At 39.4% G+C, this 18,861-nt stretch overlaps 2 protein-coding genes across 4 annotated transcripts in view; one reads left to right on the top strand and one right to left on the bottom strand.

The window, feature by feature from the left end:
• The window catches only part of LOC126481549 (trans-1,2-dihydrobenzene-1,2-diol dehydrogenase-like), a 104,418-nt gene extending 92,007 nt beyond the window's left edge, over positions 1 to 12,411 (bottom strand). The window contains exon 1 of the mRNA XM_050105384.1: positions 12,193 to 12,411. Coding sequence (XP_049961341.1) covers positions 12,193 to 12,396 — 204 coding nt within the window. The 5' untranslated portion in view covers positions 12,397 to 12,411. The remainder of the gene's footprint in view (positions 1 to 12,192) is intronic.
• LOC126481551 (ADP-ribosylation factor 6) overlaps positions 12,340 to 18,861 on the top strand; it is a 127,332-nt gene continuing 120,810 nt past the window's right edge. Inside the window, exon 1 of one of the 3 annotated variants that reach the window (XM_050105385.1) lies at positions 12,340 to 12,417. The gene's annotated coding sequence lies outside the window, so the exon portion shown is untranslated. Of the gene's footprint in view, positions 12,458 to 12,514; positions 12,962 to 18,861 lie in introns of those variants that run through there. The other 2 variants (XM_050105386.1, XM_050105387.1) reach the window with 2 other exon arrangements.

Genomic DNA, 18,861 nt, shown 5'->3' with positions numbered 1-18,861 from the left:
CATAATAAATGCGTTATTGCCAATGATGTTTTCCTAGTACTGTTTTCTTGATGCTCTTGAGCATAACTAGGTCCTCACTACCGCATCCCACTCGGCTCTCTCCTGACGACCGTAGGAGTCTCGGACTGGATCCCCGTAGCATACTAGTCAGACATGTTACCTGGCTTGGGTGATGATTTGAAAGTTTGTGCTGGTATCAGTCTGTGCGTTGGTTTCTGATACATGCAGTGGTGCAGGTTCTCATTTTTTCTCATCTATAGCACATCCAGAAAGGGTAGCTGTCAATTAAATTTAATGCTGACATAGAGTGTGTTCATATGTCTTAGGAAGTAATCACTCCATTTTTCATTATGTCTCCACGCAAATTAGTAGGGTACAGCTACAAAGACGAAATCTTCGTTGGTGAGGAATAAGTAGCGATATGTCAGTAGAAGAAATGTCGGGCACAGCCTTTCTGCTGTACATCCCCAATGTGACAGACACAACTGGGTTAAACTGACTACAAAGATCAGAGAGTGTCTGAGATTGGTGAAGGATGATACGACATACACGCAGCATCATTAGTGTACAGCATATATGTAAAAGTCTATGTTGGAAAGACCGGATGATCCATCGAAAATGGGATTGTCAAACATAAATGGCATTTTGGGTTGGAACAAATGGAGAAACTGGCGATGGCAAAGCAAACAATAAAACATCCATCTAGTAAAATTCATTTATATACAATTTCTCATTGTAGAGAAGAACTAATGTGACCTTTTTTTCAGAAAGGTCACTGAAATTCACAAACAAAATAACAGTTTTAACATGAAGAGGAAATTCTCAATATAAACAGAGACTGGATTCCCTCACTACAGCAAACAAGTCCCAACACAACAAGAAGTGGCCACAAAAGCCTCAACAATTTTGTAGTGAAACATTTTCCAATTGGATAAAATATGCTGAGCTTATGGGACAGAGAAATATCATTAAAACTTCACCTACTTCTACTTTTACAAGTACTCTCTACAATGTTTGAAAACAGAAATGGCTTCTTGACCATCTGACTACAAGTAATATATTGTTTGGAATTTTAAAGAGATCTGACGTTGAAAAAGTTAATTTACACAATATAGTGAAAATACACTTAATTTTTTAGATAGTAAATTACAAGCATGCAGTACACTATGTGAAATCATGGCGTTATTTAAAGAAAAATAAGATTATTATAGTAACATACAAAATTCTATGCAGTGGTTCAAGTCACACCTCTGTAATAGGAAACACACGGAGTCAACAGAAAAGTGTTTCCCACTAAGCTGCCAGTCCACATGCAACTGGAAAGTAGATACACCTGTACCCCACATTTGGCACATCTCAAGGTCTTTACTGTTTCTTCAATGTGTTAACTATCTTTCATCAGTGTCACTACCAATTTTGTGTGTTTTGTATACACGACATAAGCATTGTAATAAATAGTAAATTTATTATAGTTTTAGAAAGAGATGTTAATTAAATTTTTTGTGATCATTAACATAAGATTTCTACCCTATTGTTGTCATAAAATTTAAAAAAAATCTGTTTTCAGTTCAAAACCTGCAAGAGCTTTCCACCTAGTAGTCACATACAGTATGCAGATGTCAACAGCATTAGATTCTTGTCTTGTGACCCAATAATAAATTCAGTAAGGTGCGGACTACATAAATATCTGCAATGCAAATTGTGTTGCATGCAAATGACACAAAAATACTTTTTTAAAAAGTTGACATGTTTTGTTTACTTCCATTCCATAATTACATACAGTATCATATTCTGAGTTGCTCTAGAAGATAACCTAAAGTTTTCCAAGTTCAAAAGCGCGTAATGCAAATTAGTTGTTGTGTAAACTCAAGACTGTCCCGTCAAAGATCTGATTATGCTAACAAATCCTTCTCAATACTCACTATTTATTCTCTACTGAATTTGTCAAAAATGTTATACCTCCCTTTCACGCAACAGTACAATTCACAGAATCACCTTTAGCAACAAGAATCCATTAGTATTTGTATACACCACCCACCCACGCACGCACGCACACACACACACACACACACACACACACACACACACACACACACACACACACACACACACACAAAATATTATGCTTTTGTCAACACATTTCTCTCGCTCTTTGAAGCATTTAAAATAGGGTACTAGCATTAACAGACAACCTAGGAGGCTGTATAATGGGATATGGGCATCATGCACAACAAACTGGGAGTTATATATCAGGCTGCAGTAGCCCATTAGAAACAGTAGGTACTGGAAGGTGCTTAAACTATCATTAGGAAGGCAAAAAGCATGTGGTATGCGAATTGTATAGCTAGTTGTTGGACTAAAATTAAAACAAAGACGGTCGGCTGTCAAGGAAATGTGTGTCCAACAGCACAATGTTCAAAAATGTGTGTGTTATGGATAAGTCAGGTACATGTGCAATATTTAACAGTCACTTTCTGAACATAGCAAGTGAATTAAATAGAAACTCAGCTTTTGTAGGAGTAATGTAATCTACACTGAGTAACGCTCATTTAGTTGAATCAAATGAGCCTCCCCTATATCTACATTGCACTATACGTTCAGTAACTGGCACAATAAAATCTTCCTTCTCTTGTTGCTGCATACATGGGTATTAGTCCATTTCTCAAAAGATGCATAACTGCACAATAATTACTTTGCTTTAAAGCACACTGCCTTATTGGTGTACTGGGATCACAAACCATATTTGACCTGGACTTGGCTGTAGTTATTGAAATAATTGTATTTTGATGGAGTATCTCACCAAACATAACAACACAAGATTCATCTACACAGAAATTTCAAAAAATGAAGATGGACGTGGTTGTGCTTACTGGGATAGCAGCTGTCTTATTTGAATGAAATTCAAATTACCTACGAAACTCATGATTTCAACAGCCAAGTTTTTGGTTATTTTTCAAGCCGTTCGATATGCCAAGAAGCTCTTGGGTTCTGAGTTTGTTATCCTTTCTGATTCCATATCAGTGCTGGAACTATTAAGATATCTACACAATGCAAGATACAACCATCCAATAGTATATGACATCATTAATCTGATGTTACAAATCAGAAACAGGAATGTGGAGGTACCATGTGCTAGGTAAAAGGACCCTGTGTCATACCTGGTAACAAAACAAGTAGACAAGATAGTCAAATCAGCCATCTACGAGAAAGTGGAGGGACACATGGAATTACCAGTTACAGCTCTTTTAAACATTATGAAATCAACAATAAGAGAGATGTGGAACACAGAAATTCAAGACCTCCAAATACAAAGGAAAAGATTATGCCAGAGTGAACCCAGTACTGATTCCTAACTTTTGGCACGAGAAAAATCAATGCTCAGAAGACTCACAAACACAACAGTGTGCCTCAGATTCAACTACAGCTGCTACAGGAGTCATCTATATTGTACTGGTCTGGTCGCATCTCCATGAGACAGATGTAGTGAGGATGTAATTAACACTTTTTTGGCTACATCAACAAATATAATGGTATAAGCCGCCACCTACAATGTCTGGTCACCATCAGCTGCCCTTAGTCAACATGTGTAACATTATGATCTGCTTAAAAGCCTTGAGAATATATTGTAAAACCCAGGATGAATGTTACAATATTATGTAAAGGAAAGTTGCTATTCACCATATAGCGGAGGTGCTAAGTTACAGATAGACACAACAAAAAGACTCTCACAATATAAGTATTTGGCCAACAAGGCCTTTGTCAAAAACAGACGACACACTTGTGCGCGCGCGCGCGCGCGCGCGCGCGCGCACGCACGCACGCACGCACACACACACAAACGTGTGCAGGTGCAAACGAAACTCACACACATGACTGCAGCCTCTGGCAGCTGAAGCCACAATGCGAGCAACGGCAGCAGTGCATGATAGGAGTGGCAACTGGGTGGGGGTAAGGAGGTGGCTTGGGTGGGGAGGGGAAGGGATAGCAGGGTAAGGGAGGGGGACATTGAAGTGCTGCTAGGGACTGCACAAGGACAAGGTGGAGGGAGATTTGGGCATCTAGATATAGTCGGGGAGGCTAGACAGAGGGCAGGGGAGAGGTGGGGGGGGGGTTGGAGGGAGGTTGTGGAAAAGGAGAGAAGTTAAAAGACTGGGTGCACTAGAGGAATGAGGGCTATGTGGTGCTGGAATGGGAACATGGAAGGGGCTGGATGGGTGAGAAAATGACTTAAGAAGGTTTAAGCCAGGAGGGTTACGGGAACATAGGATATATTGCAGGGAGAGTTCCCACCTGCACAGTTCAGAAAACCTTGTATTGGTGGTAAGTATTCATATAGCACACACTGTAAAGCAGTCATTGAAATGAAGGGTGACGTGTTGGGCAGCATGCTCAGCAACAGGGAGGTCCACTTGTTTCTATGGCCACAGTTTGTCAGTGGCCATTCATGTGGACAGACAACTTGTTGGTTGTCATGCCCACACAGAATGCAGCACAGTGGTTGCATCTTAGCTTGTAGATTACATGACTGGTTCAACAAGTAGCCTTGCCTTTGATGGGATAGGTGATGTTAGTGACTGGACTCGAGTAGGTGGTGGTGGGAGGATGTATGGGACAGGTCTTGAATCTAGGTCTATTACAGGGATATGAGCCATGAGGTAAGGGGTTGGGAGCAAAGGTTGTGTAGGGATGGACGAGTATGTTGTGTAGGTTCATTGGTTGGCAGAATACCACTTTGGCACGGGTGGCAAGGATAGTGGGCACGACACTTCTCATTTCAGCACACGACAAGAGGTAGTCAAAACCCGAGCAGAGAATGTAATTCACTTGCTCCAGTCCTGGGTGGTGCTGAGAAGAGAGGAATGCTCCTTTGAGGCCGGATGGGGAAGCTTTGGGAGGTTGTGGGAGACTGGATAGATAAGGCACAGAAGACTTGTTTTTGTACAAGTCTGGGAGGATAATTATGGTCTGTGAAGGCCTCAGTGAGATCCTCAGTATATTTCGAGAGGGATCTCTTCATCACTGCAGATGCGGCAACCATGGGTGACTAGGATATATGGAATGGACTTCTTCGTAAGGAACAGGTGGCAGCTGCCAAAGTGGAGGTATTGCTGGCGGTTAGTAGGTTTGATATATGTGGTATCGATAGTTCCGATGCCACAGCGTAGGTGCACGCTTGCAGGTTGACACTATGAGAGCGGACGAACTACGCCGACCACAGCGCCCTCTAGCTGATGCTGTGGAGTTCAACAAGTGCCGCTCTGCTTTCTGCCCATGACATCAAGAGCAGATGGCCTGGAAACATTGCTTCAACTTCAGACGGTGTTGGCTTGCTACTGAGACGTTGTACTATTTACGACAGGAATACGGCTTCGCACATACATGCTCATCATCGCAAAGTTATGTAACCATTTATTAACTTGTTTTTGCCTATAGTAAACATTTTTAAATTTACACACAGTACCAAAGTGCTTTACCCCTCCTGCTCCTACTTGCTTCCTTCATTCGGCCTATTTTGCAGATCACAGGAGCAGACCCACGCGCAGCCTTCCTGGCGGGATACAAAAATATAGACAGAGGTACTGATGAAGCCATCTTTGAGGTGGATGTCAACATCTAGGAAGGTGGTTTGTTAGGTTGAGTAGGACCAGGTGAAGCTAATGGGGGAGAAGCTGTTAAGGTTCTGGACGAATGTGGATAGAGTGTCCTCATCCTCGATCCAGATCGCAAAGATGTCATCATTGAATCTGAACCAGGTGAGGGGTTTAGAATTCTCAGTGTTTGGAAAGGATTCCTCTAGATGGTTTGTCTAAAGGTTAGCATATGGCAGTGCCATGTGGGTGACAATAGCTGTACCCCTGATTTGTTTATAGGTAGGGTGACAATAGCCATACCCATGATTTGTTTATAGGTAATGCCTTCAATGGAAAAGTCATTGTGGGTGAGGATATAGTTGGTCATGGGGATTAGGAAGGAGGTTATCAGTTTGGAATCCACCTGGCATTGGTGAAGGTAGTGTTCAACAACGGTAAGTCTATGGGCATTAGGGATGTTAGTGTAAAGGGAGGTGGCATCAATAGTGAGGAGTAGGGCACCGTTTGGTAAAGCGACAGGAGCTGTGTAGTGTCGGTGGAGCAAATGGTAGGTATCTTTTATATAAGAGGGTAGGTTCCGGGTAATAGACTCAAGGTGTTGGTCTACAAGAGCAGAGATTCTCTCAGTGGGGGCACAGTAACTGACCACAATGGGGCCCAATCCCCACAACCACCCAGGATATCTCATTCTCACCAGTTACTGTGCCCACACTGAGAGAATCTCTGCTCTAACAGACCAACACTTTCAGCCTATTACCTGGAACCTACCCTACTATAAGAGATCCCAACCATTTCCTCCACTGACTCCACAGTTCCTGTCCCTTTACCACATGCTGCCCTGTTCCTCAATATTGATGTCACCTCCCTTTACACTAACACCCCTAATACCCATGGCCTTACCCTTGTTGAACACTACCTTTCTCAATGTCCGATGGATTCCAAACCAACGATCTCCTTGCTAAACCCCATGACCAACTATACCCTCAACAACAATGACTTCTCCTTTGAAGGCATTACATATAAACAAATCCAGGGTACAGCTATCATTACCCGCATGGCACCATCCTATGCCAATCTATACATGGGCCATCTAGAGGAACCCTTCCCAAACACCCAAAATCCTAAACGCTTCACCTGGTTCAGATTCACTGATGACATCTCTGCAATCTGGATCAAGGTTGAGGACATCATATCCACATTCGTCCAGAACCTCAACAGCTTTTCCCCCATTTGCTTCACCTGGTCCTGCTCAATCCAACAATCCATCTTCCTACATGTTGACATCCACCTCAAAGATGACTATATCAGTATCCTTGTCCATATCAAACCTACTAACCACCAGCAATACCTCCACTCTGACAGCTGCCACCTGTTCCATACCAAGAAGTCCCTTCCATACATCCTAGCCACCCATGGTCACCACATCTGCAGTGACGAGAGGTCCCTCTCAAAATATAACGAGGGTCCCCTTGAGGCCTTCACAGATTGTATTTACCCTCCCAACTTTGTACAGAAACAAACCTCCCGAGTCTTATCTATCTGATCTCCCACAACCTTCCAAAGTCTCACTGTCCGGCCACAGAGGAGCACTCCCCTTGTAACTCAGTACCCAGGACTGAAGCAACTGAATTACATTCTCTGCCAAGGTTTTGACTATCTCTTGTCATGCCCTGAAATGTGCCCACTATCCCTGTAATAGCCCTAGATTCAAGACCTATTCCATACATCCACTCACCACCACCTACTCGTCTGGTCACAAACATCACCTATCCCATCAAAGGCAAGGCTATTTGTGAAACCAGTCACATAATATAAAAGCTAAGCTGCAACCATTGTGCCGCATTCTATGTGGGCATGACAACGAACAAGCTGTCTTTTCGCATGAATGGCCAACGACAAACTGTGGCCAAGAAACAGGTGGACCGCCCTGTTGCTGAGCATGCTGCCCGACAAGTCATCCTTCATTTCAATGACTGCTTCACAGCCTGTGCCTTATGAATCCTTTCCACCAACACCAGCCTTTCTCATCTGCACAGGTGGGAACTCTCCCTGCAATATATCCTACATTCCCATAACTCTCCTGGTGTCAACCTTCGTTAGTTTCCTCACCCATCCAGCCCTTCCCTGATCCCATTCCTGAACCAAGCATTTCACTGTCCCACACCCCTACCCTACTCTCCCCCCCCCCCCCCCCTCCCCACCCAGTTGCCACTCCCATCATGCACTGCTGTTGCATTGTGGCTTCAGCTGCCAGAGGCTGTTGTGGTTGTGTGTGTGTGTGTGTGTGTGTGTGTGTGTGTGTGTGTGTGTGTGTGTGTGTGTGTCGAAGCCTTTTTGGTCAAAAGCGTATATTGTGACAGTCTTTGTTGTGCCTGTCTGCGACTCGGCTTCCCTGCTATATGGTAAGTAGCAACTTTCCTTTCCATAATATTGTGAGAATATATTGTCTTCCTGATGCCTGTTTGCTGGAAGATGAGGTTAACTTCTAATATTATTCTGATGTAATTTTATGTTTATGATGATTTGTTGAACCTTATGTGTAAGGTGATGGTTGCTCTGATGCAGAGAAAAAAACCTAGAAATTGGTTTCCAAGTCCACTGTCTGAAATACCTCTCTGTGATAATGAAAAGCAGGAGATTAGAGTCAATAATTAAATTACTGAAGACTATGGACACCATTTCAGTTCACATAATTTTCTGTCAAACATAGTTTGATTTTAGAAGTGATTTCACTTACTGGAGAAAATGCTATATGAGGTGTTATAAAAAAATAATGGGATTTTTATTATACATCAATATTTTTTATCTTGTATGCACACATTTCCCTGATTTTCAGCTGTTCTCAGTATTTAGTTTATTGTTGACAGCTGAAAACGTAAAATGTGTTTTTGAGTGCTCAGCGAATTTCTACTTTTGAAAAAGATGGATCAAAGCATTCACATCAAATTTCGCTTGAATAATGGAATAAAAAGTGTAGCACTGAATTCAAAATGTTGGCTGTGGATTTTGGTGAATCTGCTATCAGTAAGACAAGAGTTTATGAATGGTATAACAATTTTAACGATGGTTGAGAAGACACTGAAGATGACGACTGCCCTGGACACCCTAGCACACCAATTATTGATGGCAATGTGGAAGAAATAAACAAAATGGTTATGGAAAATAAGAAAAGCATCATCAGAAAGATTTCTGATGATGTTGGGATATGCTTTGGCTCTTGAAAACCAGTTTTTCAAATGTTTCTGGCATGAAATGCGTTACAGCAAAGTCTGTTCCGAAATTGTTGTATTTCAACCAAAAACAATGTCATGAGGACATTGGTCAGGAATTGCTGAATGAAAGTGACAACGATTCAGGACTTTTAAGGAAGGTTATAACAGGCAATAAAATATGAGTATATGGGTACGAGGTTGAAACCAAGGCCCAACTGCTCCAACAGTAACTGCCTGAAGAGCCAATACTAAAAATATTTGAAAAGTTTGATCAAAGGTGAAGGTTCTTCTCACTGTTTTCTTCGAAAGTAATGGGATAAAGCATCATGAGTTGTGGCCCTACGGTCAATTAGAAATGCTACCTGGAAGTTAAGTGCCATTCACATGAAGCAAACCAAAGACAATGACCAGAACTGTGGTAAAACCACTCGAGGAAATTACACCACAATAACATTCTCGCCCACATCTCAATGCTTGTTCATGATTTTTTTTTTTTTTTTTTTTTTTTTTTTTTTTTTTTTTTTTTTTTTTTTTTTTTTTTTTGCAAAAACACAAAACCGGTATGTTGCCTCAGCCAACAAATTCACTGGACATGGCCCCTGCAACTCCTTTCCATTCCAAGGTTGAAGAAAACTGTGAAAGGCTGTTGTTTTACTGCCACTGATGAGACAAAACAGAATTGCTGAGGGAGCTGAACACCATAATGAAAAGTGAAAATCAAACAATGGGAAACCCAGAATGGACTGTAACAATATTATGAGAAGGGAAGCTGCTACTCACCACGTAGTGGAGATGCTGAGTTGCAGATAAGCAAAACAAAAAGACTCTCACAATTAAAGCTTTCGACAATGGACCTTCATCAACAACACACACACACACACACACACACACACACACACACATTTTGATAACACAAAACAGGACACGATAAGTGAGTCCAAACAGGCTGAATCCCGAGGTGTTCCAATGTAGATGGTAAGCTATCTTGCAAGTTCAGGAAATTGTTCAAAAAGTGAATGCTGATATAGTTACCTTCAACAAGTGATAGTCCAACAAGAAAATTAGGGCCTAGTCTACTTTGTGCATTTTGATTTGCTTATGACTTGAAGCATTATATTCTGTGGCAACATTTCCCATTCGCAAAGAGTATTTTTGGCTCAGAAATGAGTAGAATGAGATTTTCACTCTGCAGCAGAGCGTGTGCTGATATGAAACTTCCTGGCTATGTGCTGGACTGAGACTCAAACTTGGGGACCTTTGCCTTTCGCGGGCAAGTGCTCTACCATCTGAGCTATCCGAGTACGACTCATGACCCGCCCTCACAGCTTCAATTCTGACAGTACCTCACCTCCTACCTTCTGAACTTCACAGAAGCTCTTCTGCGAACCTTGTAGAATTAGTCAAAATTTATTTGCCATAAGTCATCACAAGAAACCACTTATATTTAAATGATTGTACCATCCACAATAAATGCATAACACTTCCTCAACAATGCAATTGATTCAGAGGACTATCATTTGGTACTAGATGTTGAAGGAAGGAAAGACGATTTTATTTTAATGTACTGCCGATGACAACATCTTTAAGGGTCAAAGCAAATCCCTATAGAGAAAAGGCAGGGAAGGAAATCAGGAACATTCTTCTCACAGGAATAATTCTGCTTTTGCATCAAGAGAAACGGGACAAACTCAGAAAATCTAAATGTGTATCATTGAACTGCGCTTTGAACTGCAACTGTAGGGTTTTTACCACTGCACTATCCTGCTTTGTAACTGTGTGTTGTAGTCCAAATCCTATAAATTTCACTCTCACAGCTAACTAAGAATTCTAAATCACAGGCCTAACTGAGTAACTGATATTGTGGGACTGTCCAATACATGAGCAGTTTTATAATCCTTGTAGAACAATGGTTCATACACTATTAAATATGGACCTCAGCATAAATCACATAAATCTGGCATTTGGTTTAAAAACATGGTAATGACACTTACATCACATATACTCAACGAAACATTTTAATTAGCAGTACCAGTGGCATAAAATATGACAACATATTAAACTACCCTGAAATTGATGTTAAACAATGGAAGCTCCAGGCTGGAACATTAACAACATAAGGAGAAGGATAGATTGTTACTCACTATAAAGATGCCATGTTGTGTTGCAGACAGGCTCAACGAAAAGACTGTTACACATTTAGCTTTTGGCCAAAGCCTCTTTCAGAAAAGGAAACCCCCACAGTCATTCACATAAGCAAGCACACTTCATGCACACATGCTCTCTGACCAGAGCTGCCGGAGATGGTGGTTGAAATTAATGTTACATACTACAGATGGCTGTCTTACATTTTTTACTGGAACATCTATTGACACATCCACAAACTACATAAGAAGATCAACAGTTGAGATTTCTCAGTAGCTCCATGCAAGGCATGTCATTACACAAATCACAGCATTCTCTTAAAGAAGTTACATTTTTTGGGGACTACAGAGCAATGTATTACAGGTTTACTTTATATTTAAGAAAAGGAATGGACAAAGTAATGTTTCCTTATTTACATCTATAGAAATTGCAACCGTATTCCAGTAAATGTGATCAAGACTCATGAGTACTTACTGCTACATGTGAATGATTTCCCATGTTTTAAGAAATGGAGAAATAGGAATTAAAAGTTCTTTTTGATGATGATAAAGGTGCTACAGTTAACCAAATTGAATAAAATTAACAACAAAATGTAGTAAATTGTGTTTTGTGATAGTTACTGTAAGCAATTTATTTAGCAGGCCTACTGCATGACTGAAAAAATAAAAGACTCTATGCAAATATTGCACACAGTATTCTTATCATAGCAATCTGTAAACACTGTCTAGGTTTTTAAAACTATATACTGAGCAGAATTAAAACAGCAATATTAGTTGACAAAGCTTTAAAATGAATAAGATGAGCCAATGTAACATACAAGTAACTGATAAGTTCAATTGGGATGAAGTTTGTAACCCAAAGACAATTTAATTCACTAAATGGGTATCTAGCGAATAATATTTACTAATTAATTTTCATATTATCATCATCTCCCAAATACCTGGGAGACTGAATGTGTGATATGTGTAAAAACATTACAGAAATCACTGCATTAATGTTGTGTTCTTGGAAAGTAGCAGTTCAATATATGTATAAGCGGAGCGTGCAGCCAAATGTAAATTCAATAACCGACCAAAAACTTTAATTTTATTTCAAAAGCATGGTTACACAAAATATATTTGTTATTCGTTTCACCTCCACTAGACAGTGGAAGTGACTATTGGTTAACGCTGTTTATGGACTGCCATCTCCTTGAAGTATGGCTAACGAGTCCTAACGCGACGCTGCGTTCTTGTTTGTATGCTCACCCTTAAAATAAAAGTTGTTTGCAGATAATACAATAAATTTTCCCTAAGGTCCTTCGCCGACTTACAGCCTTGGCGTCCACAACACTTTCTGTCCTGTGTGATGATAAGCTTATCTTTGTAATTAGCACTGAGCAGCAGAGATGTTACCTTATATTCAGAGAAGGAAGTGTTTTGATATGAGGGTGTTAGCGGTTCAATGGTCATCCGACCTGTAAATGTCTAGAGGTAAGATCTCGCTGCTCATCTCGAAGTCATGGAGTTGACCGTAAGTTTACTAAGTAAATCATAGTTTCACTTTAAAGTGCGAATTGTGTGGACTCCAGAGTTTGTGGCAGAGTGATTCATTTTCCGTTATGTGACCGCCATGATCTGGAATAAAGAAAGACCTAGCCGTGCTCCTTGTTCAAAATTTTAACTCTTCGGAGTTAGAATGAATACTGTGAAACTGAAACCTTATAATTCACTGAGCGTTGCTCCCTTAAAGTGTGACTCTCTTGAAAAATATAACAAAAATATTCAGTGTACAGCTGGTTGGATAACAACTAACCTACGTGTTTGCGAGATGATTTGTCGTTGCCCCACAGTATATTCTGCTCTAAAGTGAAATTTAACGTCAGTGGTTGAGGTAGGCTGTTCATGCAGATACTGTGAAGAAGCAGCGTAGGGAAAACATGTAAAGACGCCACGTACGGTGACCGGGTTTTGGTTCCCGCCCATCATATTTTTGGCAATATGACAGTGGCTTCGCTCCTTTCGCAGATATAATACTGTAAGTATGCAGCTCATTAAATTATCACTTGTAAAAACAAAATGTGAACACATTTTAGATCCATACTTAGTAGTTAACAATCGTTATTTGCGTTAGAATGACGTTAAAATACATTAAATGAAAACTTGATTCCGATAACTTTTCTGTATGTTCCACTGTATGGACGAAAATAGTAGGAAAGAGAATAATGTTCAAAAAAGAAACTCGCAGCAAGAACACAGTAGAAGTCGATAAAAAAAATCAGTTAGGCCCTATTTTTTAATCAGTGATTGCTCAATAATAGGATACAAATCTTTGTATAGCAGAAAATAACACTGACGCAGGTTGGGAAGGGAATGGGGGGATAGAGAAGCATGAATGTTAATTATTTTGCAAAATAATCATTCTAAATTTTAGGGATGCTATTGAAAGCTCACTGCTGTCACTGGCAGATTTCAAATTAATACTTCTGTCAGCATGCTTGCATGTAAGAACAGCCGTTGTATATTGTTTACTAAAGCATCAGATTGTCTGGGCAGACTCCTAGACCAGACACTGACAATGCATTTAAGGGTCTAGTCATCCCACATTGTTGGTTAAATGGCTAATGAATATTTTATATCATTTGTTATACGTAGCTTGTAAATATGGTACATGTATTTATGTACTATGTGTGGGTGCTCTTCAGTAGGTATTTTGCCTACCGCCATTTCACAGATTTTCCGTTTAAAAAAAAATTAAGGTAGCCTTATGTAATTCATCTAATATAGGCCCCGTTACTGTATGATTTGAAAACAAATATTGGTAGAGCTATGAGATTGGACGTCCCTCCTCCTCCACCCTCCCCCCCCCCCCCCCCCCCCCTCCTCCCAATCTCTGTTTGTGGCAACAGACTGATACAGATAACTGAAAATTGCCGATTGGGACTGATACGAATAACTGAACATCGTCCATTGGGATTTTTTTGTGAGCTCTCTAAGGCTTTTGATTGTGTAAATTGTGAAATTCTTCTTGATAAGCTTCAGTATTGTGATACTAGAAGGACTTTGCACGAATGGTTTAGCTCATGTTTAACTGGAAATGTGCAGAAGGTTGAAATAAACCATTCACACAGTGCATAGTTGAGGGTGCCTTGTATCACCGCCTGTCACTTCCTCACCTATTTCACTTGGAAATAGAGCAAGGAAAAACCATTGTCTAAAAGTCTCCATATGAGCCCTAATTTCTGAATCTTCGATAGGCTATCTAGTGAAGTTTTCACTTTTCTGAGCATATTTAGATCGAAAAGAAGGTATTTCGTAAAGGTCAATAATAGTCGTTGGTTTTTTTTTTTTTTTTTTTTTTAAATTAGACTTAGCAGTTCAAAGTTAAATTAATTAGTGTCTGTCATACAGAGTTTAAGTAGTTAATTCGAACTTTCAAAAGTAAGTAAGTTTAAAAGTTTGTTTACATTAGTGTTTAATTACATATTAGTACAGGCTATGAAACTTCTGTGATCTTGTGCCAAGTTGTTCTCTAATTTTGTGTAAATTTTTCTATCAAACCATGTGTGACAAATGTGGTGGTTGCCAAAATCTGGAGGAGTTGGTGTTCTGTGTAGACTGTAGGTTATAGTTTCATTTGGGGTGAATGCAGGGGCAAGAAAACAGGGGTAGAGAATGAGGTTCTTCCATGCCAATGTAGTTTATGTAGAAAGGACAGAAAAATCTCTGAACAAGAGGCAAAGATTTGTGTCCTTAAGGTTGAATTAGAAAATGCAAATTTGGAATTATGTAGGCTAAGGGAAGAAAAAGAGATGGGGTGCTGGGAAAAGGTAACAAGCAAAGGGTGAAGAAAGGAAACTGTTGGAAAAACTTTATTAGTAAATCAGTTTGGCTTGCTGTCTGAAGTAGTGCAGGAGGGCCTCATTCAGATGTAGATGAATATAGGTTGAAGCAGAATATTGGCTTAAAGAAAAGATAGGTTTTGATCAAATCAGGATAGGAAAAGAAGAATTCTGCTTCTAGGTAGCAGTCATGGCTGGGGTGTAGGCCAACAGCTTCAGGAGAAGTTAGGTGAAGCCAGGTCACGATTTTCGTGAAACCAAGTGCTAACATCAGCCAGGTGACAGAAAACTTTGGTCAGCTAAGCAGGGACTTGGAGAAGGAAGATCAGGTAATTATAGTTGCAGGAAACAGCCTGGCTATGAATCCAAGATACAGATTAGGACTAACCTGGACAAAATGGGAGCAGAAGCTGGGCACACAGATGTGGGGTTTGCGGAGGACTTTCAGTGCCATGATCAGCCCTGGATAAACACTGCTGGAAGGCATGTTAACACTAAGCATAACAGGATGCTCCAGGCACCAGCAAAATCTCACATGAGTAGTGTTCCAGTTGATGCTATTGGCAGGTGGGGATACACTACATGTGATCTGCTCCTAAAGAGGAAGGGGAAAGATAAGTTAGTGTCCCTATCAGCAGATACTGTAAGGGGGGCCACAGTCACACAAGGGATGATCCCTGTGGTTGATGGGACCAGACAGACCATTTTTTTAGGTTAAAGCCAAAGTCCAGATGGACAGTGATCAAGAAAAATAGAATAAAAGAAGCTCCTTGTAGAGTAAATAGGGATAAAGCTAAGCGTATTATCAGTTTACTTTATCAAAATATCAGGGTAATAAAACATGAAGTAGATGAGCTGTTAGTGTGTTTAGATTATTTCAGAAATGAGAATGAGATCGATATACTTTATCTGTCTGAACACCACATAACTATGAGGATGGAAAGTGTCGGTATAAATAGGTATAATTTAGCATCTTAAGCTTGCAGATTTAGCATGGGTAAAGGAGGAGTTGCCAATGGATTATCAGACCATGATGCACAACTGATTAACTTACAAAATTTACTAAATGTAACACCAAACAGTTTTCAAAGAAACCTTGGATCACTACAGCTATTAAAGTGTCTTAAGAAAGGAAAAAAAAATTGTATGAGGCAGCAATAATTTAGTAAAGACCCAGAAGTAATTTTATACTATAAAAATTATTGTAACATGCTGAGAGAAGTTGTCAGAAAATCAAAAAATATGTACATCAGTATGGAATTCTGTTAGAAGAGACACAGGAAAAGTAACCACTGGGGTAGGTAGTATTCCTATTAAAGAGAATGAGACCATCTTAACCAACAGTACACAACTAATTAATGTATTTAACAACCATTTCTTAAGAGTAGGGGAAAAAATTGGTGAGTATGGTTAAAAAAAAAAAAATAAAAAAAAATAAAAAAAAAAAAATAATTACCAACCAGTGTCCTTGGCTACAGCATTTTCAAAAATCGTTGAGAATGTAATGTACTAAGAGTGGTTAGCCATCACAACAGTAATGGGATACTTAGTAAATCACAGTTTGGATTTCGAACATGCTGTTCCACTGAGATAGCAATAGACAGTTTCACTACCAACATAATAGCCTTTAATCAGTAAAATGTCACCAATAGGACTTTTCAGTGACTTATCCAAAGAGTTTGATTGTGTGAACCATGACATGCTACAGAAATTACAATTCTGTGATATAAATGGAACAGCATATGAGTGGCTTAAGTCAGATCTACAGAACAGGAAGCAAAAAGTTTCCTTGTATGGTGCAAGTGATTTAAGGAAATTTCCCACCTCATCTAACTGGGGTGAAATAACATTAGGTGTCCAGAATGAGATTTTCACACTGCAGCGGAGTGTGCGCTGATATGAAACTTCCTGGCAGATTAAAACTGTGTGCCGGACCGAGACTCGGACTCGGGACCTTTGCCTTTCACGGGCATGTGCTCTACCAACTTAGCTACCCAAGCACGACTCATGCCCCATCCTCACACCTTTACTTCTGCCAGTACCTTGTCCTCTTGTAGGAGGTTGCATAAGACACATTCCACATCATTATGGTTACCGTGAGATTGATCAATGGAACACGTAACTATCTATCTTATCTTAACAGTCCATATGCAAAATGTAATGGCATAACATCATTAATTAAACAGACTTCGAACAGAAAATCTGCAGCTAAGGAAGAGTATTCAAAATTTTTGGTTGTATGTGTTGATGAGAGATTGAATTGGAAGCAGTGATCTGCTAAAATGTTTGTGTTCAGCTACTTATGCTATTAGAGTTATTGGAGAATTTTGGCGATAAACGTATTAGTAGATTAAATTATATGCCTATTTTTAGTCACTGCTTTTGTGTGGCATAATATTTTGGAGTAACTCATCATTAAGGAAAGGAGTATTCATTGGACAAAAGCATGCAATCAGAGTAATAGCTGGCCACCCACCCAAGATCATTTTGCAGATATTTATTTAAGGAACTAGGGAAATTCACAGTAGCTTCACTAAATTCACAATTATGTATTCACTTACTCAATTTGGTATTAATAACCCATCCAAATTCAAAAGCAATAGCAATGTGCATAGCTATAACACACAGAGAAACACTGATCTGCACTCTTCTGGGTTAAATCTAATCTTGGCACAGAAAAGGGTGAATTACGATGCCACAAAAGTCTTTGGTCACTTACCAAATAGCATCAAAAGCCTGACAGATAGCCAACCAACATTTAAAAAAAATTAAAAGAATTTCTGAATCACAACTCTTTCTATTCAATAGATGAATTTTTAGGTATTAATTAGAAAATTTACAACTATTAGAAAATAAATTGAACATTGTCATGTACAGAAACCTTTTGTTAAGCTGACACTTCCACATCATTACAAAGTGTTGTATTCATGATCTGTGGAACAAGTATTCATCTAGTCACATCTATGTAGCAAAGCCTTATGTCTAGATTAAGATTGTGAATAGCAATTAAAGGTTGCTGTGCCAGATTGACCTATAACATAGCTTAATGTGTAAATTTTCTCCATATTTAAATGGACTTTGTCATGTTCAACACGCTTTTTCTCATAAAAAACTGCTAGATAAATTCAGAAAACAGGATATTAGATAATGGACAGAGTTTATGATGCATATTATGTACATACATTGTAAATAAACTATGGAAAATACAAGGGTGCTCCAGTATGTAACTTCTACCAAGAATGTATGTGGGGAAAGTCGTCGGCCACATAATTTATTGTACTAATTGGTATCACTTACTATTTAGGAGATGTTAAAGATCAGTAATTGTGTTTCAGATTGGAGTATGTTTAAAGATTATGACACAGGAAGATGTCAGTGCCACCATTATTATTGTGTGTCTGAGTGAACTATAATATAGAAAATTTAGGGTCCAGGCATTCACATTTGGATTTCTGTGATTCCTAACTCGCCCACCTGAATGTTGGTGCGTTTCCTTAAATAGGGCACTATCAATTTTTGTATATAGAGGAATGTTTGATAGAAGTCGTTGGCTGTGACCAGTGACATAGGAAACATGCGACAAACTCTGTAAAAAAGAGGATCACAATAATGTGATGTTATGGGCAATTTTTTTCAAACAGGTTAAGCTACATATCAGTTTGTCACCAGGGTGTTTTAACACCACAATTGTTAGCCTTGCCAAGTATCAGCAAAACTGTGAATATATGCACCAAATGGTGACATGACAGCAGCCATTAACATTGTGTGTATGGCCAAAACTGACGACTTGTATTGAACATTCATTCCTCTTGACCTCAATTTTCTTCCATTTCTTTGTTGTTCTGAGTTGGCGTTTTCTTATGGCTCCCTGGTTGAATGGGTGCTAAAAGCCTAACCTTTTCTTTTGCAGTCCATGATGTGTATGGAAGCTTCTTCCGATACCAGTCTGAAGGGCAAATTTTAATTATTATTATTATTTTTATTTTTATTTGGAAACTGCAAGTTGTGGATGAGTTACGTATTTCAAATACAGTAAATGCACAATATTTTCATCAAAGCTATAAAGTTTGTACAATTGACCAATTGATGTAATCAT

This window comes from Schistocerca serialis, chromosome 5, assembly GCF_023864345.2.
Source record: "Schistocerca serialis cubense isolate TAMUIC-IGC-003099 chromosome 5, iqSchSeri2.2, whole genome shotgun sequence".
Taxonomy (NCBI): Eukaryota; Metazoa; Arthropoda; class Insecta; order Orthoptera; family Acrididae; genus Schistocerca; species Schistocerca serialis.
The sequence above is the reverse complement of the archived record's forward strand: the minus strand, read 5'-3'. Positions and strand labels throughout refer to the sequence as shown.